At 34.1% G+C, this 18,976-nt stretch overlaps 1 protein-coding gene across 2 annotated transcripts in view; it reads right to left on the minus strand.

Annotated features, from left to right (window-relative positions):
* Positions 1-355: 355 nt before the first annotated feature.
* Positions 356-18,976, minus strand: part of GIN1 (gypsy retrotransposon integrase 1) — a 29,142-nt gene continuing 10,521 nt past the window's right edge. The window contains exons 3-8 of one of the 2 annotated variants that reach the window (XM_081233266.1): positions 18,231-18,424; positions 16,318-16,623; positions 9,392-9,583; positions 9,120-9,296; positions 8,361-8,646; positions 356-1,038 (exon numbers count right to left, since the gene is read on the minus strand). In XM_081233266.1, the coding sequence (XP_081089392.1) occupies positions 764-1,038; positions 8,361-8,646; positions 9,120-9,296; positions 9,392-9,583; positions 16,318-16,623; positions 18,231-18,424 (1,430 nt within the window). In that variant the 3' untranslated portion in view covers positions 356-763. The remainder of the gene's footprint in view (positions 1,039-8,360; positions 8,647-9,119; positions 9,297-9,391; positions 9,584-16,317; positions 16,624-18,230; positions 18,425-18,976) is intronic. The other variant, XM_081233267.1, reaches the window with a different exon arrangement.

Raw genomic sequence — 18,976 nt, forward strand, 5'->3', positions numbered from 1 at the left:
ATATTTGTTGAGCAAAGTTATATCATAGAAATTATAGTTTAAAATCTTTGATATCAGTTATTTTATAATTATTATTTACTTCTTTAAGACTGCAGAAAAAATCTTATTAATGGATGCTTCTGACTTTAAAATATACTATGGAAATGCACAAATGTTTTCAAACTAATATATAGTTTCAGATCCTAATCCTGAGCCTGTCTAACAAGGTGAACTTACCAATACACTGTAGGAGCCCATTAAACAACTCTAAATTTTTTCCTACAATATTGTTTTTAGAAGTTCCAATGACAAAGAAAGAGGTTCCATTTATCACATTTAATAAATATTTATTAATGCAATTCTAGGTAGTTCAAACTTATTTTTTAAAAGGGGGGAATATTAAAAAAAATTAAAACTGAAAACATGGTACTATTATCAAACAAAGTTTTGAGAATTTTGAGCTAGAATTTAGTTTACTTCCTAAGAAGCAAGCATGCTTTGCCTGTTCTCTTTTTAGAAGAAAAAATGACATCTATGTAATATACTTCCTTTGCCTTTATATATATATATATATATATATATATATATATATATATATATGCACTGACATTCAAATGAGGCACAATTTTAGATAAATAAATAGTTATAAAATAAATCTTCAGGATTTAGTCATTAAGAGTTTGTCAAGATACTTTTTCTAAGTAACCTTTTTGAATGGAAAAGATAACAAGATTCAAGGAGATATACTTTCTAAACAAGCATTTTAAAGGAATTTTGGTGTTCACTAACTTAAGTACTCAAGGACTTGGTTTGAAGAGTCCAAGAGACTAAAAGTCTGCTTTTCAAGAGTACTATGATCTTCTATCAAGGGAGAGATTTTGGCATTTCTATATTCTAACAGTTCATGATCCTTGCTTGATGTCAGTAATTCATTGTTGACTACTCCAATAGTTGCATCTTCTACCAGAATATTAGCTTGGTATGCTCCAACTGAAATTTCAGGCATTCCAATGTAGTCATGATCTGCCACTACTGAACCTTGTAAGAGATAAAGACTGTCTGAAAGAAGAAAGATAAATTTGCCTTTTAGAATTATAATTAAATCATTTTAAAATTAAATAATGTTAAATGAGGAACAAAATCCCAAGTAATACAAATTAACTATGAAGATTAATTTCTGGTGGGTTCTTGTATCTCCTAAATAAATATGCCAAAGAATGAATAAAATGATATATGAATTTGACAGTGCATACATACAGAATTCAGGAAAGATCAAGGATTTTAAAAGAGCCAAACTTTTTTTTTTCCAATTAAAAAAATAGGAATAATATAAAGGGATTTTTTTTACAGGATTAAAAAAAATTTTTAATGGGGTATAGTTGATTTACAATGTTGTGTTAGTTTCTGATGTACAGCAAAGTGAATCTGTTATACATACACATATATCCACTCTTTTTTGGATTCTTTTCCCGTTTGGCCATTACAGAGTATTCTCTTGACCTGTGTTTGGTAGGTGTGGGTGGAGGGGGTGGTAGGTGTGGGTGAGGGGGTGAGAATCATGGTATAGATTAAAAACAAAAGTTATAAAACTATATTTTTGATGTTGATGATATTCTTAATATACTTCTGCAAAGCATTTCTGGGTGAATTAACGGGGTCTCGAAAGATGTTTTATTAACAAATGGAATTGTTAAATCCTTAAATTTACAACTTTAGATAATTCTCTGGTCTTTATAGAATCCATATTAGGGCAATAATATTAAATTGTCACAATATGAAATGACAAACTAAAATGAAGATTAAGTTCCTAGAATCAGGCTTATATAATAGGAATGTAAAAGTAGGCAGGCTACAACGAATTAGATTAAAAAGCTTAGCTTACTTAAGTCTAATTTAATATTAAAATGCTCATGACCTTTTAAGGTGTAGCAAAATCTATACTAAAATGTGACAAGGAATCTTGCCTGTCAGCATTTCATTCTATTTTGAGCAAATTTATCATCACTATCAGGAAAAAAATGCTTAAAATGAAAAACACATGGCAAAGCAGCAGCATCTTCATAAATAAAGGTTAATTATATAAAAGAATTTCTCCCTACATAATATTTTAATTCATTACAACAAGGAACTATTCCACCACAGCTGATTAACTTCCTGGACCCCTGCCTTCTCTTTCTGGATTTTCTCCCAAAACATTAACAGATTCTCTTAAAGATTTTAATACCTTAAAGAATCCTCAAATTTTAAGTTCAAGAAATAGCAAAAGGAACATTAATCATCCATTTAGATTAGAGAGCAATGAAAGTTTCTCAGAGCAGATAAATTTACTAATATATCCCAGAACATGATTCCACCCTACCCATCCTCATACTAATATGTGAAAAGCTAACTGAATCTATTCCAACCCTATAAGTTACACATTTATGAACTTTAAATTTACAAACATCAAAAGATCAAACAGGACTTCCCTGGTGGCGCAGTGGTTAAGAATCCGCCTGCCAATTCAGGGGACATGGGTTCAAGCCCTGGTCCGGGAACATCCCACATGCTGCGGAGCAACTAAGCCCGTGTGCCATAACTACTGAGCCTGCAATCTAGAGCCTGTGAGCCACAACTACGTGTGCCTAGAGCTCGTGCTCCACAACAAGAGAAGCCACTGCAATGAGAAGCCTGTGCACTGCAACAAAGAGTAGCCCCTGCTCACCACAACTAAAAGAAAGCCCCCACACAACAAAGAAGACCCAACGTAGCCAAAATAAATAAATAAACTTAAAAAAAAAGAATATAAAAAAAAAAAGATCAAACAAAGCTACGCTCTCTCCCAGCAGATGGCATAAGTAGACTTGGGCTTGTATGGACATTTAGTTTTGCCCATTTACTGCTTCATTAGGCAAAGTGTAGTTGGTATTTTAGTTTTGAGAGGCTTTCTAAGTTTAACCCCACCAATTCTTATTAATGCAAAAGTAGTAATTAGATTGAAAATGCTGTTAAGAAGATACACATATTTATGATGGAAATAAAAGGATGGGTAACTGAAGGTGATAAGAAAATGATTTTTGTATGCTAGTAGGGGATGAATTGCTGAACAAGAGAACAATTCTGAAAGATAAAAAAATCGTGCAGGGGCTTCCCTGGTGGCGCAGTGGTTGAGAGTCCGCCTGCCGATGCAGGGGACACGGGTTCGTGCCCCTATCCCGGAAGATCCCACATGCCGCGGAGCGGCTGGGCCCGCGAGCCATGGCCGCGGAGCCTGTGTGTCCGGAGCCTGTGCTCCGCAACGGGAGAGGCCACAGTAGTGAGAGGCCCGCGTACAGCAAAAAAAAAAAAAAAAAAAAAAAAAAAAAAAAAAAATCGTGCAACCCATGAGAAGTGTTATGCCCAAGAGTAGCGGGAAAGAAGAAAAAATGATCAGTGAAATTGAAACACTTTTAGAATGTGTTGCTAGAGCTTCAACATCAAAGTCTGCTATTAGCTTGTTAATACTAGAGCAAGATAGGTTGTAATTTAAAAGAGAACTTAAAAAAGGTTAGGTATGGTAAAAATGTTGCTGATGAAATTTTTCTAATAAGCCATGAAGAATTTCATAGGTTCAGGGTACACTGCTGCAATGTATTAGTGACAGCAGCTACAATATAGCATTTAAAGTATTTCCAAATTGGATCTTTGCAGAGATCTTTGATAAAGGAAGTTTTCTGTCTCAAAAATTTTTTTCCATACAGAAAGCAGGTTGTAGTAAAATATGTCCAGTAAACATGTATCAACAGGGAAACTATGGATAGATGTAAAGCTCTTAGAAGTTCTTTGATTTCCTGCAAATGCATTCAAAGACCTTGAGCGTAAAAACCTCCTAATTACAGTAGACTTAGAAACAAATGGACTTTACCAACCTCACCTGTTTGTAAGAGGACAGTTTCTATATGAAAGTAACCAATATATATCTGAATATATATACATGCACACACACACACACAGTTTCTTTTAAATAAACTTTAAAGTAACTTAGTGTGATAAAACTGTAGAGAATAAAGATTATACTCAGCAAATTCTACACAAATCACTCTATATGCAATGGGAAACTACTCTGGAGATTTCAAGCCTTCTTTGTGTAGGAAAAAACAAAATTCTCATTCATTCATAAAGGTCAAATATGTTTCAATTCCTACTATGTTCTAAATCTAGTGGACCCAACAGAAATGCTCTTTAACTTCGAAAAAGATTACCAAAGACTTACCAGAAAGAGATTTTTGAGGCCTTACATACATGTTGAAATAATGCTATCTTAGATATATTGGGTAACTATAAAATATATTATTAAAATTTTTTTCACCTACTTTTTAAACATGGCTACTAGAAAATTTTAAATTATATATTACATAGTTTTTGCATTATATATCCATTGGACAGTACTGATCTAGAACAATCCTGAGTTAGGGATATAGAAAAGAACAAGATAAGTTTTTGCACCCAAGATAAAAGAGAAATAAACAAACAAAACCATATTAAAGGACTTTTCTACTCAGTCACATTACACAATAGAATTTAATTATTTTAATTTTCTCATTCTATTGATTTAGTTCCTATTATAACATGTTTGATAAAAGCATTATTTCAGTTTTGACTAGACTGAATACTTAAGTCTTTAGTTTCTTAGAAGCAGAGGTATTTTCAAGACATTTCAGGAAAGTGTTATCAGCAGTTTTGACATACTTTTTCTTATTTAGTTTTAAGGAGGAAAAAAATGAGATTAAGAGTATTAAAATTTCCCTAGGGAGAAAAATAAGTTAAAACCAAAGCCTCAGAAAAGTCTGAGTGATTTGGATTAATTTATTTTTTCAAATAGAAAGAAAAGTACAAGGTTTCAGAATAATTAATTTTCTTATTGTGAAGTGTGGTGTCTTGACTAATCCTATACATGGCCTGATATCCTAAAACTATTACAAATGTGTTGCCATACTAGTACATCTTTTCTCATGATAAAATAACAAATAACTACAATTTGATACATACCATATAATTGTCATAACAGATAACCAATACTAACACAGAGAACTGAATGACTTTTAATTTTGAGATTACATAATTAGAGGCCAAAGGGAGGTGCTCTGCTAAAACTACAGTTGGCTCTCCATATCCCAGGGTTCGGATCCATGGATGTGCAGGTGGGGTAGGGGATAAAGGTTGGGGGTACTGTACTATGCCATTTTATGTAAGGGGCCTGAGCACGAGCGGATTTTGGTATCCACAGGGCTCCTGGAACTGATCCCCTGTGGATACCAACTGATGACTGTATTAATAATAAACTCAAGCTCATGGGCTTGATACTAACACAGGGACTAAGCTTTATTTTGTTTTGCGAATGTAGACCATAATTGTGGTAGGCAGAATAATGGACCCCTAAAGATAGCCATGTACTAATTCATGAAGCTTGTGATTACGTTACCTTACATGGCAAAGGAGAATTAGGGTAGTGATAGAATTATGGTTGCTAACCAACCAACCTTGAAACAGGGAGATTATCCTGAATTATCAGGATGGGCCCAAGGATAAGAGTCCTTAAATGTGGAAGGGGAAGGAAGACTAGGAGGATGGAGTGATGTAATGTGAGAAGAACTCTACCCCCACTGCTGGCTTTTAAGATAGAGGAAGAGGACCACAGCCAAGCAATGTGAACAGCCTCTAGAAGGTGGAAAATGCACAGAAACACCATCTTCTTGAGCCTCCAGAAAGGAACACAGCCCTGCAAATGCCTCAATTTTAGCCCAATGAGACCTACATTGGATTTCTAAGTATAGAACTGTAAGATAATAAACCCGTGTTGTTCTAAGCCACTAAATTTGTAGTAAATTGTTATGGCAGCAATAGGAAACTTATAAAAGAATAAAAACCATTTCACAAACTGTGAAGGGCAATCAGACCAAAGCCTTTAGGGGAGGCAGACACAAACTGATCACAATAATTCCCACTCAAAACAAACAAAACTACTCAAAATCTATGTCAGATAGAATAATGGGTCAGTAACATTTTTCCTTTCAAAGGGAAACATTACGATTATGAAGAGACACTATGGTATGTCAAAAAATTTCTTGTTAAAACACTTAGTCTTGAAAAGGTGCCTGGCACTGAACTAGACAAAAAGGCAAATAGGCCTGCTTAAAATAGCAATGTCAACCTAGTACTGAATGTGCTCCCTCAACATTATGTTCTAGATAAGAATGGATAAGAAGTTCGCAACGGAACCATATCTGCTTTGTACAGTGAGCTTTAGTACAGCTATGAAATCTCAATGCTGGTAAGAGCAACCATGCAGACAAATTCATAGTTCTTTTGGCTATACCTTGTTCAAATTTATGTCAAAAGAATGGGATGACTATTCAAAGACATTTTGTTTGGTTTAAATTCAGTTCAAAGACTCTTTAAAATCAGCTTTTGAGGAGATTTTCAGGAAAATATGTGATAGAAATCACATTTATTTTGAATTTTCTACAATAAGAGAAACAGACAAAAATGGACCAAAGAGTAAACAAGAACCAGACTCTAGGATAGCTAGATTAGTACTTCCTTTGATTAATTAGAAAAAACTATTTTACCCATCAATCTCAGGTTCCTTATATGTATACACTAGTACTAATACTGCAATTTCCTTTGTATTACTGGAAGAATAATCTGCAGAGAATTCAAGCATGAGGCAAAAATTGTACTGCCTCTGTTTAGAAATTGTTCTATTCAATTGGATTCTGAAATATTCAGCAGCAGCAAAATGTTAGGTCTCCTTAAGAAATTCTTCGGCAAGAGCAAATTGCAAAATGTTGAAACAGATCCTGATACAGCAACATTTTAAGCAGAAATTTTGTATTAATTAAGGAAGGTTAACACATTAGAAGGGAGCAAGTCCCAAACGCCAAAGATTAAGGGGAAAATCAAAAGAAGAAGAAAGGACAACATGCACCTGTATAATCTTTTGTTCCTACTTAACTTGCAGAAGGGAGAAATCATAAAGGGCAGCTTAGAACTAAGAGGAGGCACAAGGAATAAAAGTGCTTGTCTTCTAACAACGAGAATGAAGGTACTGTGAGCCTTCTGAATTGGAACAGTCCAAGCTAAGTTTACTACTAGAGCAACTGGTTCTGCCATAAGCAGAAAAGAAGGTACTCAGAGCTTTTAACATTAGAGTTGTGACCCAGATCAGAAACAGAGTTGAGCTATTACCAAGCAGCCCCAAGGGCTTCATATCCTAAGAAAGAGGGTTATCTATTATCATCATTTTTGTAATTATTATTTACTTAAGCCTGTTAAATAACTCAGTTGTTTATATTGTTTAAAAATGTACTAAATTGTATCTTCCTTAATTGCTACTCAGATTCAAATATTGATGCTTTATCTTTCTTTATAGAAAAAACAAAATTAACTAGCTAAGGTACCAATTCATTCCCTCTAAGTTATCCACCCCAAAGAAACTCTAGGGAGCACATACAATAGGACAAAATAAAAGCCTGAATAAAGTGGGATTTAATCTGAAAGCCATGTCATTTAGCTCCAGTCTATGAAAGAAAGGGTTAGAGAAGATCAGGATATCGTGACTATTCGTAATCACATTTTGAGGCAAGTATTACCTTGTCCAGTGTGCTATTTACCTCTTCTTATAATGGCACTTTATAGCATTCTGAGTATCTCCCACTCTCACCCTCCCCTGCATCCACCATGACTGTGACTAAGATGCAACATTAAAAATTAATCGGGCTTCCCTGGTGGCGCAGTGGTTGAGAGTCCGCCTGCCGATGCAGGGGACACGGGTTCGTGCCCCTATCCCGGAAGATCCCACATGCCGCGGAGCGGCTGGGCCCGCGAGCCATGGCCGCGGAGCCTGTGTGTCCGGAGCCTGTGCTCCGCAACGGGAGAGGCCACAGCAGTGAGAGGCCCGCGTACAGCAAAAAAAAAAAAAAAAAAATTAATCACATTTTTAAATGTCCACTAATATATTTATCTCACAACAGAATTCCAGATACATGTTTGTTTTTGGCATTATCTATCTTAGTTACTATCACTTCATATTAAAAGTGACAAAATATTCTGAAAATGAAAATAATGAAGATATAATTCTTCTGTGAAACACGTTCAGTGTCTCCCACATGAACTGTGGGAAAGTGTGTGAAAAGTACACTAGAAATCAAAATAAAATCTCTTACAAACCTGACAGTTCCAGAAGACACATGCTAATAAAAAAGACTACCTGGGCTCCAATACTGTACAAAATTTTATAAAAATAAGAAGGGAAAAGAAAAACTAACCAAAGGAGGGGTGTGGGGCAGGGGAGATTTCTTATATTTTTAACTTCTCTCTTCATTCAAAGAAAGTAAAAATGTAGAGAAGTGACAGATATTTACCTTGTTCACTGGATTCTCTTACATAGGGCTTGAGGTGGGACATTTTGATGGGTCTTTTAAGTCTTGTCCCAGTGTTGTCTCTCAGAACAGCACATCCATTTTCTGTAATATAGTCTATGACACAAGGACCAACCCATTCAGATTGGAAACGACCATCCTTCCACCAGTTTTTCCTTTGTCTTAAAACTTCATGACCCACTTTTAGATGAAATGGATTTAATTGCTTTGGTTTCTTTTTAACAATGATTTTGCTTTTATTTAGTTCATCAAAACTGTTGTTCTCCATCTGCAAGTGTAAAAACACACAAAAAAAGAACAAAGGGATGAAAGAGCTAGAGTTTCTTGAAGGTATATACAGATAATATAATAAAAAGATTACTTATTGAGATGCTACTGAAAGCTAGGCAAGAATTCCACTTAATTTTTTAAAACAATGTTTCAAAGTCAGTATTATTACCTCAACTTTATAAAGAAAATAAAGTAATATATGAGATAAAGTAATATGCCCAAGTTAAACAACTAGAAAGCAAGACCAGGGATTTGAATTCAGCTCTACCTTGATTCCAAAACACGTAGTTTTCCTATTAATGTCTCTCAGAATTTCATAGCTAATAAACATACTGTTTAATCAAAACAGAATTCAATAGAAAAAATTTGGTTTTAGGGTATATCATATGTATGTGAGTGTATGCTGAAATTTAAAAAAAAATCACTATAGATTTTTAGATTATAGAGTTTTTTTCTATTAGATAGAATCACCTGGCCCGCTGAAGTTGTCTTATTCTCCATTATTTTATCAGCTTCTTTAACTGCACCTAGAATTCTGGCAAACATACTTGTATTACTACCATCCACTTCACGAAGAATATCTGAAGTCTCAGGCATGTAAAGATTTCGATTAAACATTTGAAAATATGGTGTATTTTTAGTAGGTTCCTATTAAGAAAAATAAACAATAATTTGTAATAAAACATTTATGTAGCCAAGAAATAGTCATAATTCACAAGTACAGATTATAAAAAGGTACATACCAAGTGAGTAACATTGAAGGCAAATGAAACAGCTGCTAGGTGATCATCCCAGTTGTTTGGGTAGTCAGCACAGTGTTTGGAAAGAAATGTTTTGATTGTGCTAGATGTACTTACAGTTGGATTAATAGTTTGGGAGGCATGAGAAATTACAATTTGCTTTGTACCAAACAATTCACACAGTTCTACATTGATCTGAAAAACATATAAAAAACAAAGCTGATTTTAAAATCTGTATGTTATTTTTCCCTGGATTGAAAGGTTACAAAAGAATTTGAATCTTACCTTTTACTTGACCATAGCCAGTCTTTATGAAAACATACACATTTTGTTTAAAAGAGTAACTACCATTTATTGAGTCCTTACTATGTGCTGATGCTTTACATTACAGTCATTATACCTGACAAAAATCTTATGAGATATTATTAACCCTATTTTAAAGATAAGAAGCTGAAGCTCTGGGAGGTTAAGTGCCTTGCCAGACACACACATACAGCAAGGAAATGGAAGAACAGAATTTAACACTAACTCTGAGTTCAGATAACATTTTAATTCAGTAGACAGTTTCTCAAACACAGTTAACATAATCCACTTGACAGCTACATGACCTTGGCCACATCACCAAACCTCTGTGTACTCAGTTTCTTCATCTGTAAAATGAGGAAAATCCTAACCATGACTCTCTTGAGGATTAAATGAATAAATGTTTATAAGGTACTTAAAACAGTGCTTGGCAAGTAGTAAGCACTTTATAACTCTTAATGTTACTATTATTTTTGTTGTTATATTTATTATGGGCAAGGCCTAATAAGTCAAAATGAGTTTAGAAAACTTCTAAGAATAAGCCTGTTAACTTATTTTTCCTACCTTATTTACACCTCAAACTATTTTTTCTTATTATTTTTAGTTGGGGTAGTCAGATAGTAGTGATATAGTAGTGGGGTAGTGATATAGTTCTGGCCAAACAGATTTAAGTGAAAGTTGTTGGGCAGACTCAGTTAGTTCTAGCTTTTTTTTGCCCATTAACATCCCCCTTCTTTCTGCCAGAAATATAGAATTTGTGGCATGCCATATTGTAAGCATAAGATTGAGAGTCCCATCTCAAAGATGGTGGAACAGAATGCTAGAAGCATGAGTTCCCAGTGACATTCAGAGTTACCCTTCCAACCCTGGAGAGCCTGGCTTTCTTTTCCCTAAGTATAAAATAAACTCCTATTGGAGTTTATATATTGGAGGGAAGAGAAGGGTTCTCTGTTACTCGCAGTGGAATACAATTCCTACCTAATATATGTACTAATTAAGGCTGCTTTTTTTAAACGTCTTTATTGGAGTATAATTGCTTTACAATGGTGTTAGTTTCTGCTTTATAACAAAGTAAATCAGCTATACATATACATATATCCCCATATCTCCTCCCTCTTGCGTCTTCCTCCCACCCTCCCTATCCCACCCCTCTAGGTGGTCACAAAGCACCAAGCTGATCTCCCTGGGCTATGTGGCTGCTTCCCACTAGCTACCTATTTCACATTTGGTAGTATATATTAGTCCGTGCCACTCTCTCACTTCGTCCCAGCTTACCCTGCCCACTCCCCATGTCCTCAAGTCCATTCTCTACATCTGTGTCATTATTCCTGTCCTGTCCCTAGGTTCTTCATAACCATTTTTTTTTAGATTCCATATATACGTGTTAGCATACAGTATGCTTTTCTCTTTTTGACTTCACTCTGTATGACAGACTCTAGGTCCATCCACCTCACTACAGATAACTCAATTTTGTTTCTTTTTATGGCTGAGTAATATTCCATTGTATATATGTTAGGCCACCTCCTTTTAAATCAAAAGTAATCTAAAAGAAATCCCAGAAAATAGGTATCATTTGGGTCAGCCTCAATCTGAGGTCATAATTAATGGTTTTAAAAATGACTGACTTTTGGAAAAGGCTTCAACTTGTTTGAAGAGGTTGCCTAGAACTGATCCAGTGAATCCATTTGTGAGATGCTACCTAGATATCCTTACCCCAAGAGCCTTTTTTTCTCCCCATCAAACCAGACATTCCATTAGTGGTCACAATTTTAGTTTTCCATAAGACACATTTTTAAAATTAAAGAAATAATTTTTCCTTTACAAACGTTAATTCTCTTTTCTTCAGAGGTTTATAAAAAGGTCTTTGTGTATTTTATTGAAACAATTTAGCAAATACTCAAATGCTCTAAGCTGAGATATGTTAGAAACATCTGTACTTTCATCAACTTTATAATAAACCTCCCACATTGTGTATAATGTTCTAAATCTTATTTCAGTAGTTTAGCAGTGTTTCCTATGTCAGTATATGCTGACAAAAAACCCATTTTATTTTGTCACGATTATGCCTGCTGTGTAATATTTAAGCCATTTAAATCACAGCAAAAAGAACAAATTTTCTTAATCACGTGTGATTTTTAGTTTTTTTGTTAAACCTCATAAAAGAGGCTTATAAACATTTATTGTTACTTTTGGTAAAATTTTCATAGTCTTGGATTATCATATGACTATTCTTTTATTTTTTATTTATTTATTTTTTTTTTTCTGTACGCGGGCCTCTCACTGCTGTGGCCTCTCCCGTTGCGGAGCACAGGCTCCAGACACACAGGCTCCGCGGCCATGGCTCGCGGGCCCAGCCGCTCCGCGGCATGTGGGATCTTCCGGGATAGGGGCACGAACCCGTGTCCCCTGCATCGGCAGGCGGACTCTCAACCACTGCGCCACCAGGGAAGCCCTATTCTTTTATTTTTAAAATTAATTTTTATTGGAGTATGGTTGCTTTACAATGTTGTGTTAGCCTCCACTGCACAACAAAATGAATCAGCCATACACATACAGATATCCCCTCTCTATTGGACTTCCCTCCCGTTTAGGTTATCACAGTGCATTAGGTAGAGTTCCCTGTGCTACACAGTATGTTCCCATCAGTTGTCTATTTTATACATAGTACCAATAATGTATATATCATATGACTTTAAACATGACTGGAAAGACTGCTGCTGATTCATAATGGTTTCATATTGTCATTACCTAGTATTTTGAAGTACTATATGCATTTAGGATGAGGCTTTTCATTAATAAAGGTGAAAGTAAGACAATATTTCAAATAGATTTCTTGATAATTTTGAATTTTGGTGGCCAATTTCCTATCAGATCTGATTAGTCCACATTTATTTTTATATTGTTAATGCATCTGTGAAAGAGCTAGTACTAGAAGTTACTTGTGTCAGCTCTATCATTTTCCTGTGGTTGAAAGGTGATTGCATTATTATTCGTATGATCTTGTTTCACTGCATGAAAATTAAGCCACCTAGCTATTCTATGAAGGGTAGTTTGGCAAAAACTGGCCAATATCCATAAATTTAATTACTGCTGCTAAAGCAAAAGAATGAGTGAGGGAACCACTATGGACTCCCACATGTTGCAGATTCTCACTTTTCTCCCAAGATACCTTCCCGTACCATGTGCGACACACAATCATCTGCTTTGTTGATTCAGGATGCTATTATCAATCTCTATATATTATTAGCAAAAGCTTCATTTCTTATTTATTAGATAAAAATTATAAACAAAAGTTCTAATATTGTCATCCTACAAACTAGATTGTCTTGCACACCCCATTTTGCAGACCACTGCTATATTAGTCAAGGTAGGCAATATTATACTGCAGTTACAAAACACATTCAAGGCTCAGTGGTTTAACTCAAAAATTTTACTACTTGCTCAGACAAGGTCAGCTGTAGGTCAGGGTGTCTCTCCAAAGCACCTAGGTGCCTCAGAAACCCTGGATGGGAGAAAATCCACTACCCTTTAGGGTAATATCTGAAATATGCAGTTAATTCTCCAGAGACAGAATAAGACTGGGAGAAGGAAGAATCGAGGATGAAGTTTTCAGTACCTCAGGCTGAAAGGGGCACACATTCATCCATTCAACTTCTTTGCCCAGATGTGTTACTTGGGCTTGCCCACCTGCAAGAGGCTAGGACAGTCGTCTATGTTTGTAAGGCTAGGAGAACTAGTTATTGCTAAGCACTAGTAATTTATATCACAAAACAACAGATGATTATGTATATTTTAATCACTAATAGTTATAAAAGCAACATAATGCTAACATATAAACTGAAAAGTTAAGGGAAAAAACCTATAATCTCATTACTCTTAAAAACTCCATGGTTAACCATATAAATTTTTATTTTAGTTTCTTTACATCTATTTTTACAGTTATCTGTGTAAAATATGTATACATAATATATGTAATAAAATCTTTTATTGAGAGTTTTAACTGAACATGTTTTAATCAGTGTCCATGTTATTTCCTTTTCTTTGTAAACATTTTTAATGACTACAAAATATTCCACCATGTGACTTGACGTTTTTCTGAAACACTTTATTTGGATATTTAGGTCATTTCCTGTTTCTCGTTAATATACATAGCATTGTGGTAAGTAATATCATAAAAGAGCTATTTTTCTATACTTTGGATAATCGCCTTAGAATTCTTAGAAATAGGATCGTTCACCAGAAGATGTATGTATGTGTGTGTGTGTATATATATATATATATATATATATATATATATATATATATATATAGCTCTTACTGGACCTTTGGCAGACTGCTTTACAAGAGTTAGTTTCAAGTTGCTATACTACCTGTAATGTAAGGCTATATTATTTTATCTGTAGTCTACTTGGTATTTTTGGTATTACTACTATTTTTCTTGATTCAGATAAACAAAAAATGGTCTTAATTTACATTACTCATTACTATTGGGTTTGAACATTTTTCCATATTTATTATTTTTATTCCCTCTTGTGAATTACGTTTCTGCCATTGACTAAATTTTTTAATTTGTTTGAATCTTTTATAATAAAGGCATTAGCCCTTTCCTGCATGAATGTGCTTTATTTTTGTTGGCCTATTTCTTGGCCTGTATGTTTTGGTGATTTTACCACATATAAATTTCTAATTTTTAAACAGCCAAAGTTGGTGATTTTTCCATTTAAATGTATGCCACTATTCCCTAAGCTTGGAAAGTTAACTCAGTCTCTAGAGATTGAAAAAAAAAAAAAAGTCAACAGTATTTTTTTTTGTTTCAATTAAAAAAACCAAAATTTTTAATTTACCTGAAAACAATTTTGGTATGCAGTAATTCTAAAATCATATTATAGAAATAACTAGAAATAATTAGAAAATTGTTATCTATGCTGTTAATTAAATTAAATTTATTAAATAATCCTTCTCTAACTCCACTCATTTGTGATACCAGCTCTATCATTTTAAACATGGTTACTAAACTCTGTGCCAAAGGGCCTCCTTAACATCTGTTGGACACCTTGAAAATTACTAGCTTAAGGTAGTTTATGGTTTCAACATTAGATCAGACTACATTCCTTTTGATGATGCTGTATCTTTACAGAACTGTTTTTTGACAGGTGCTATGATAGAAAGCAACGACTGTATAAAAAATCAATGCGAAACAGGAAATGAGGATGTCAGTGTCCAAACTGATTCCAAAGTTTGAAAAGCTTAGCAGTGGTAAACAGGTATACACATCCCATTAGTAACTAACTGTGGTTATTTAAGAATGAAATAAAAATGAAATGAAAATGAAATGAAATGAAATGAAATAAAAATATTATTTCTTTCCATTTATGACTACTATTTTTTTAAATGGCTAAGTGGTTAGGATATAAATACTAAGTTGTTTGGACCTGTGCAGAAGAAGAGTTAACTTAGCAGAACTAAGGCTGCTATCCTGTGAAAGTCCTGCTTACAAAGTTGGCCCTTGGCTGGTGTCTAGGACCTTGGATTTCATGCGGGTTTCCACCACTCCCTAACTGATTAAGGGTGGCTCACAGTGACTAAACTGTTTATACAATCAAGTTGGCTTATGCTGAACACCTTCTTTCTTTTGAGAATCTAGAATTTTTGGTGCTTATGTGATCAGCTCCCAGTAAAAATCCTAGGCACCGAGTCTCTAGTGAGCTTCCCTGGTAGACAACAATTTACATGGGTTGCTATAACTCTGCTGGGAGAATTGAGCATGTCCTGTGTGATTACACTGAGAGAGTATGTCTTAGAAGCTTGTTCCTAGTTTCCCTGGGACTTATCCCCATGAGCCTTTTGTCTGCTGATTTTGCTTTGTATCCTTTAGTTATAATAAATCTTAGCCATAGTATGACCATCTGCTGAGTCCTCCTAGTGAATTATAAAACCTGGAGATAACCTTAGGGACCCCCGGCACAAGCCCTAACTATTTGATAAGTATCAGTTTAGGTATTTCTTTTGGACTGAGATATCAAAGGTGCGGTGAACCTAGACAGTCTAGTTATTTTCTTACACCAGTACCCTGTCAATTATAAAAATTTAATAATATGCCTTAAGTACAGTAGTTATATTCCTTTTTTAGAATTTTTGTATGTATTCCTGTCTGCTTATTCTTTCAGGTTAACTTTAATCTGGATAAAGGCCAGGGCAAGGGAAAATGCTCCCTCCTTTTTAATGCTGATTAGAAATACATTAACATATAAATTAATTTTGATTTGGGAAAAATTGGTATCTTTCAATATTGAATAGTCTCATTCACGAACATGACTGTATTTCTCCATTTAGTCAATTCTCCCTCTACATGTCAATCATAGAATTTTTAAGTTAGAAGCAAAAAAAGACTCTTGGGTCCAACCTCCTCTTTTTAGTTTGAAGAAAACTAAAGATAGGTTTACAATTACTTGGTGGCACAGTAAGTACTAAAATCCTTAATTTCCAGTCCAACTACCTTTGTACTATACAATATTAAACCTCTATATCTGTAGGAATTTATCTAAACATATTAAGTACCATATAAGTTTCCCTGCTCACTGAAAGGTGAGTAAAATATCCTCCAAGATCTAAGTAGTTTGTCTTACCTGATGAATGAACTCATCTCTTTGGTCCATTATTATTTTCTGAGGAGGTCCATATAAGAAAAATATATTGATAATAGCTTTAGAAATTTCTGATGCTGAAACATCACAAAGAGGCAAAATCACAACCCATTTTGTGAACAAATCTGTCATGATTATAGCATATACATGACTTCTGCTGCTTGTATGAAATGGGCCCATCAGATCAACAGTAACTATACTCCATGGATTCTCCACTTTGAGAAGGTGCTGTTTAGGTGCTAGAATAACCGTATTTTTTGCCACTTGGCAATGCTGACAAGCATATACCTATAAAACAGGCATACAATAAAGAAAAGGTATACAAATGTTAATATATTCAATATAATAAAAACAGTCTTATAAATCTGAACTTTGAAATGGTTGATAGGTACTTTGTGTTTTGAAGGAGAAACTTTTGGACTATTCTCATAATAAAATAAAACCTATTCAGAATATAAGCAAATATTACTTGCTACTACTATTCAGTGACTGCCTTAAGGGGTCTTATTCACATGGAACATAATTCTGGTTTACAATCAATAAATATTTATTAAATGAATAGATCTTAAAACATGTTTTGCTATAATTTTAAATCAATATGTGAGTATATAATTTCTATAAGCAAAAATTTTTTTTCTTTTAAAGTTATCACTCTACTAAGTTCATTCATGTATGCAATAATATTCATTAAAATATAACTTTATTCAAACAATATTTATAGATGCCAGAAATTCCTCTAGGTCCTGGAAAAAGAGAATGAACAAAAACAACGCCCGTGCCGTCATGGAGCTTTCATTTGTGTGAGATGAGATCAACTGATCAACATATGGATGGTGCCATTGTTCAACGTATTTCTGGAATTACACTTTGGAAACTACTTTCAAACCAAGTCCTGAACAAAATTTTTAAACCAATCTTATTGCATTATAGTTACTTTTGATCAAAATTTTTATTTTCTAGCTTTTCTAACTTAAACTAATTCTCATCACAAATAACCTTATTTCCAGAAATCATTTTTCAAATGATAAAGATGTGACAAAGATTTCATTGAATGTCTGTAAAGGAATGTGTGGCAGGTTCTAAAGGCAAATACAAAAACTGAGGTCTTTGGAATACCTGCACAGACTCACAAATGATACTTAGTTAAATTAAATGTTAGGTTAATTCTTTATGTCTGAAATGACAGTCTTTTTAACGCACTATTATGATTATTAAAGGGTTCTCACATACATACTAAGGAATTTCTATCATTTGCCATATGGAGCACACTAGAAAGAGTAGGGATCAATTGACCTAGCAGCAAGAATCCCAGAACTCCTATATGAATTTTCTATTAGAAGAAGTTGAGGTCCTAATGGGTTATAAAGTTACAAAACTCAGATTAATTTCATTATCTTCACAACTTGATTTTGCAATTAGTTGGTTTGGGGTTTCTGCCATATTTGACATTTTCTATGTCAAGACAATATAGGGACAAAAGAGGAGACACACATGGGGCCTGACTTATAATGAACATATTCTCCTCTCAAGAAAAGATTGTATGACTGCCATCAAAGAGGTAATGATTAATTTTTGGTCAAAGAAATTTCAGCCCCATTTAAATTCTGCCTACACAAGATAGTTCAATGATGAAAATCTGGTTCTAGATAATCTATCTAAACAGAGTATTTTCAAATATTTAAATAATGCTTTGTTCTAGTTCAAATTATATTTCAGTGATTTAAAGAAGATTTTTGAAGGGAAATAAAACTCCCTTTAAATGTTTTGCAGAAAAACTACCCAGACAAAAAGTACTTAATGAGAAGTGATATCTAGAGTTAATCTGGAGCAAAAATGAAATTTGGATATATACTACAAAGACATTATTCAAAATATTTTAAATACATAAGCCATACCCACTGTTTGACATCATTGGTCACAGAAGTCCAATAGTAGCTGGATTCCACTAGAGTAAGGGTTCTGGATATGCCATGATGGGCTCCAGTGTCATTTTCATGGCATTCTCTTAGGACTTTCTTTTTTTCTTCTTCTGAAACAATTACCAAACGATTTTGTTTTCTGTCTTTTCCGACATAAAACAGCTTTTTTTCTGAAATAAAAAAATACCAAAAAGATATAATTGAAATTTTTAGATATCTATATAATTTTAAGATAATCATAGCCTTATCTTCAAACCGTGAGGTTTTTTTTGTTAAATCTTTTTCCCTCTAATATAGAATATTTGTGATGATGCTACCATACAATCTGAAAGGTCCTCAGCTGTTACACTTACTAATAGATATGTAGGAGAACTAGCTGCTATAGTTTTGTAGCTATCAACACAAGTAGGGCTAGCTTGTTCACCAAAGCACATGATAAATATGGGAGTATAAAATTATCTTTCTATGGGAGTAATCAAACTAGAAAAATACTTGCAGCAGGCACCTCCTAAAAAAGGCAGGAATTAGCAAATAAATTATGTACAGATAAGCAACTTCTGGAATAGAATTTTCCAAAATAGCATTTCATCATAGCTGTATTTTTGTAAGCAACCACCTCTCTTAAGTTTTTCTGGATTTGGGTAGGAAATAGGGTTCATAAAGCCAAGAAAGTGGGCAAACCTTAATCCTCAGGACAGTTGTTTTCCTTTGGAGACATCTGG

This window comes from Mesoplodon bidens, assembly GCF_964165515.1.
Source record: "Mesoplodon bidens genome assembly, chromosome: 4".
Lineage (NCBI taxonomy): Eukaryota > Metazoa > Chordata > Mammalia > Artiodactyla > Ziphiidae > Mesoplodon > Mesoplodon bidens.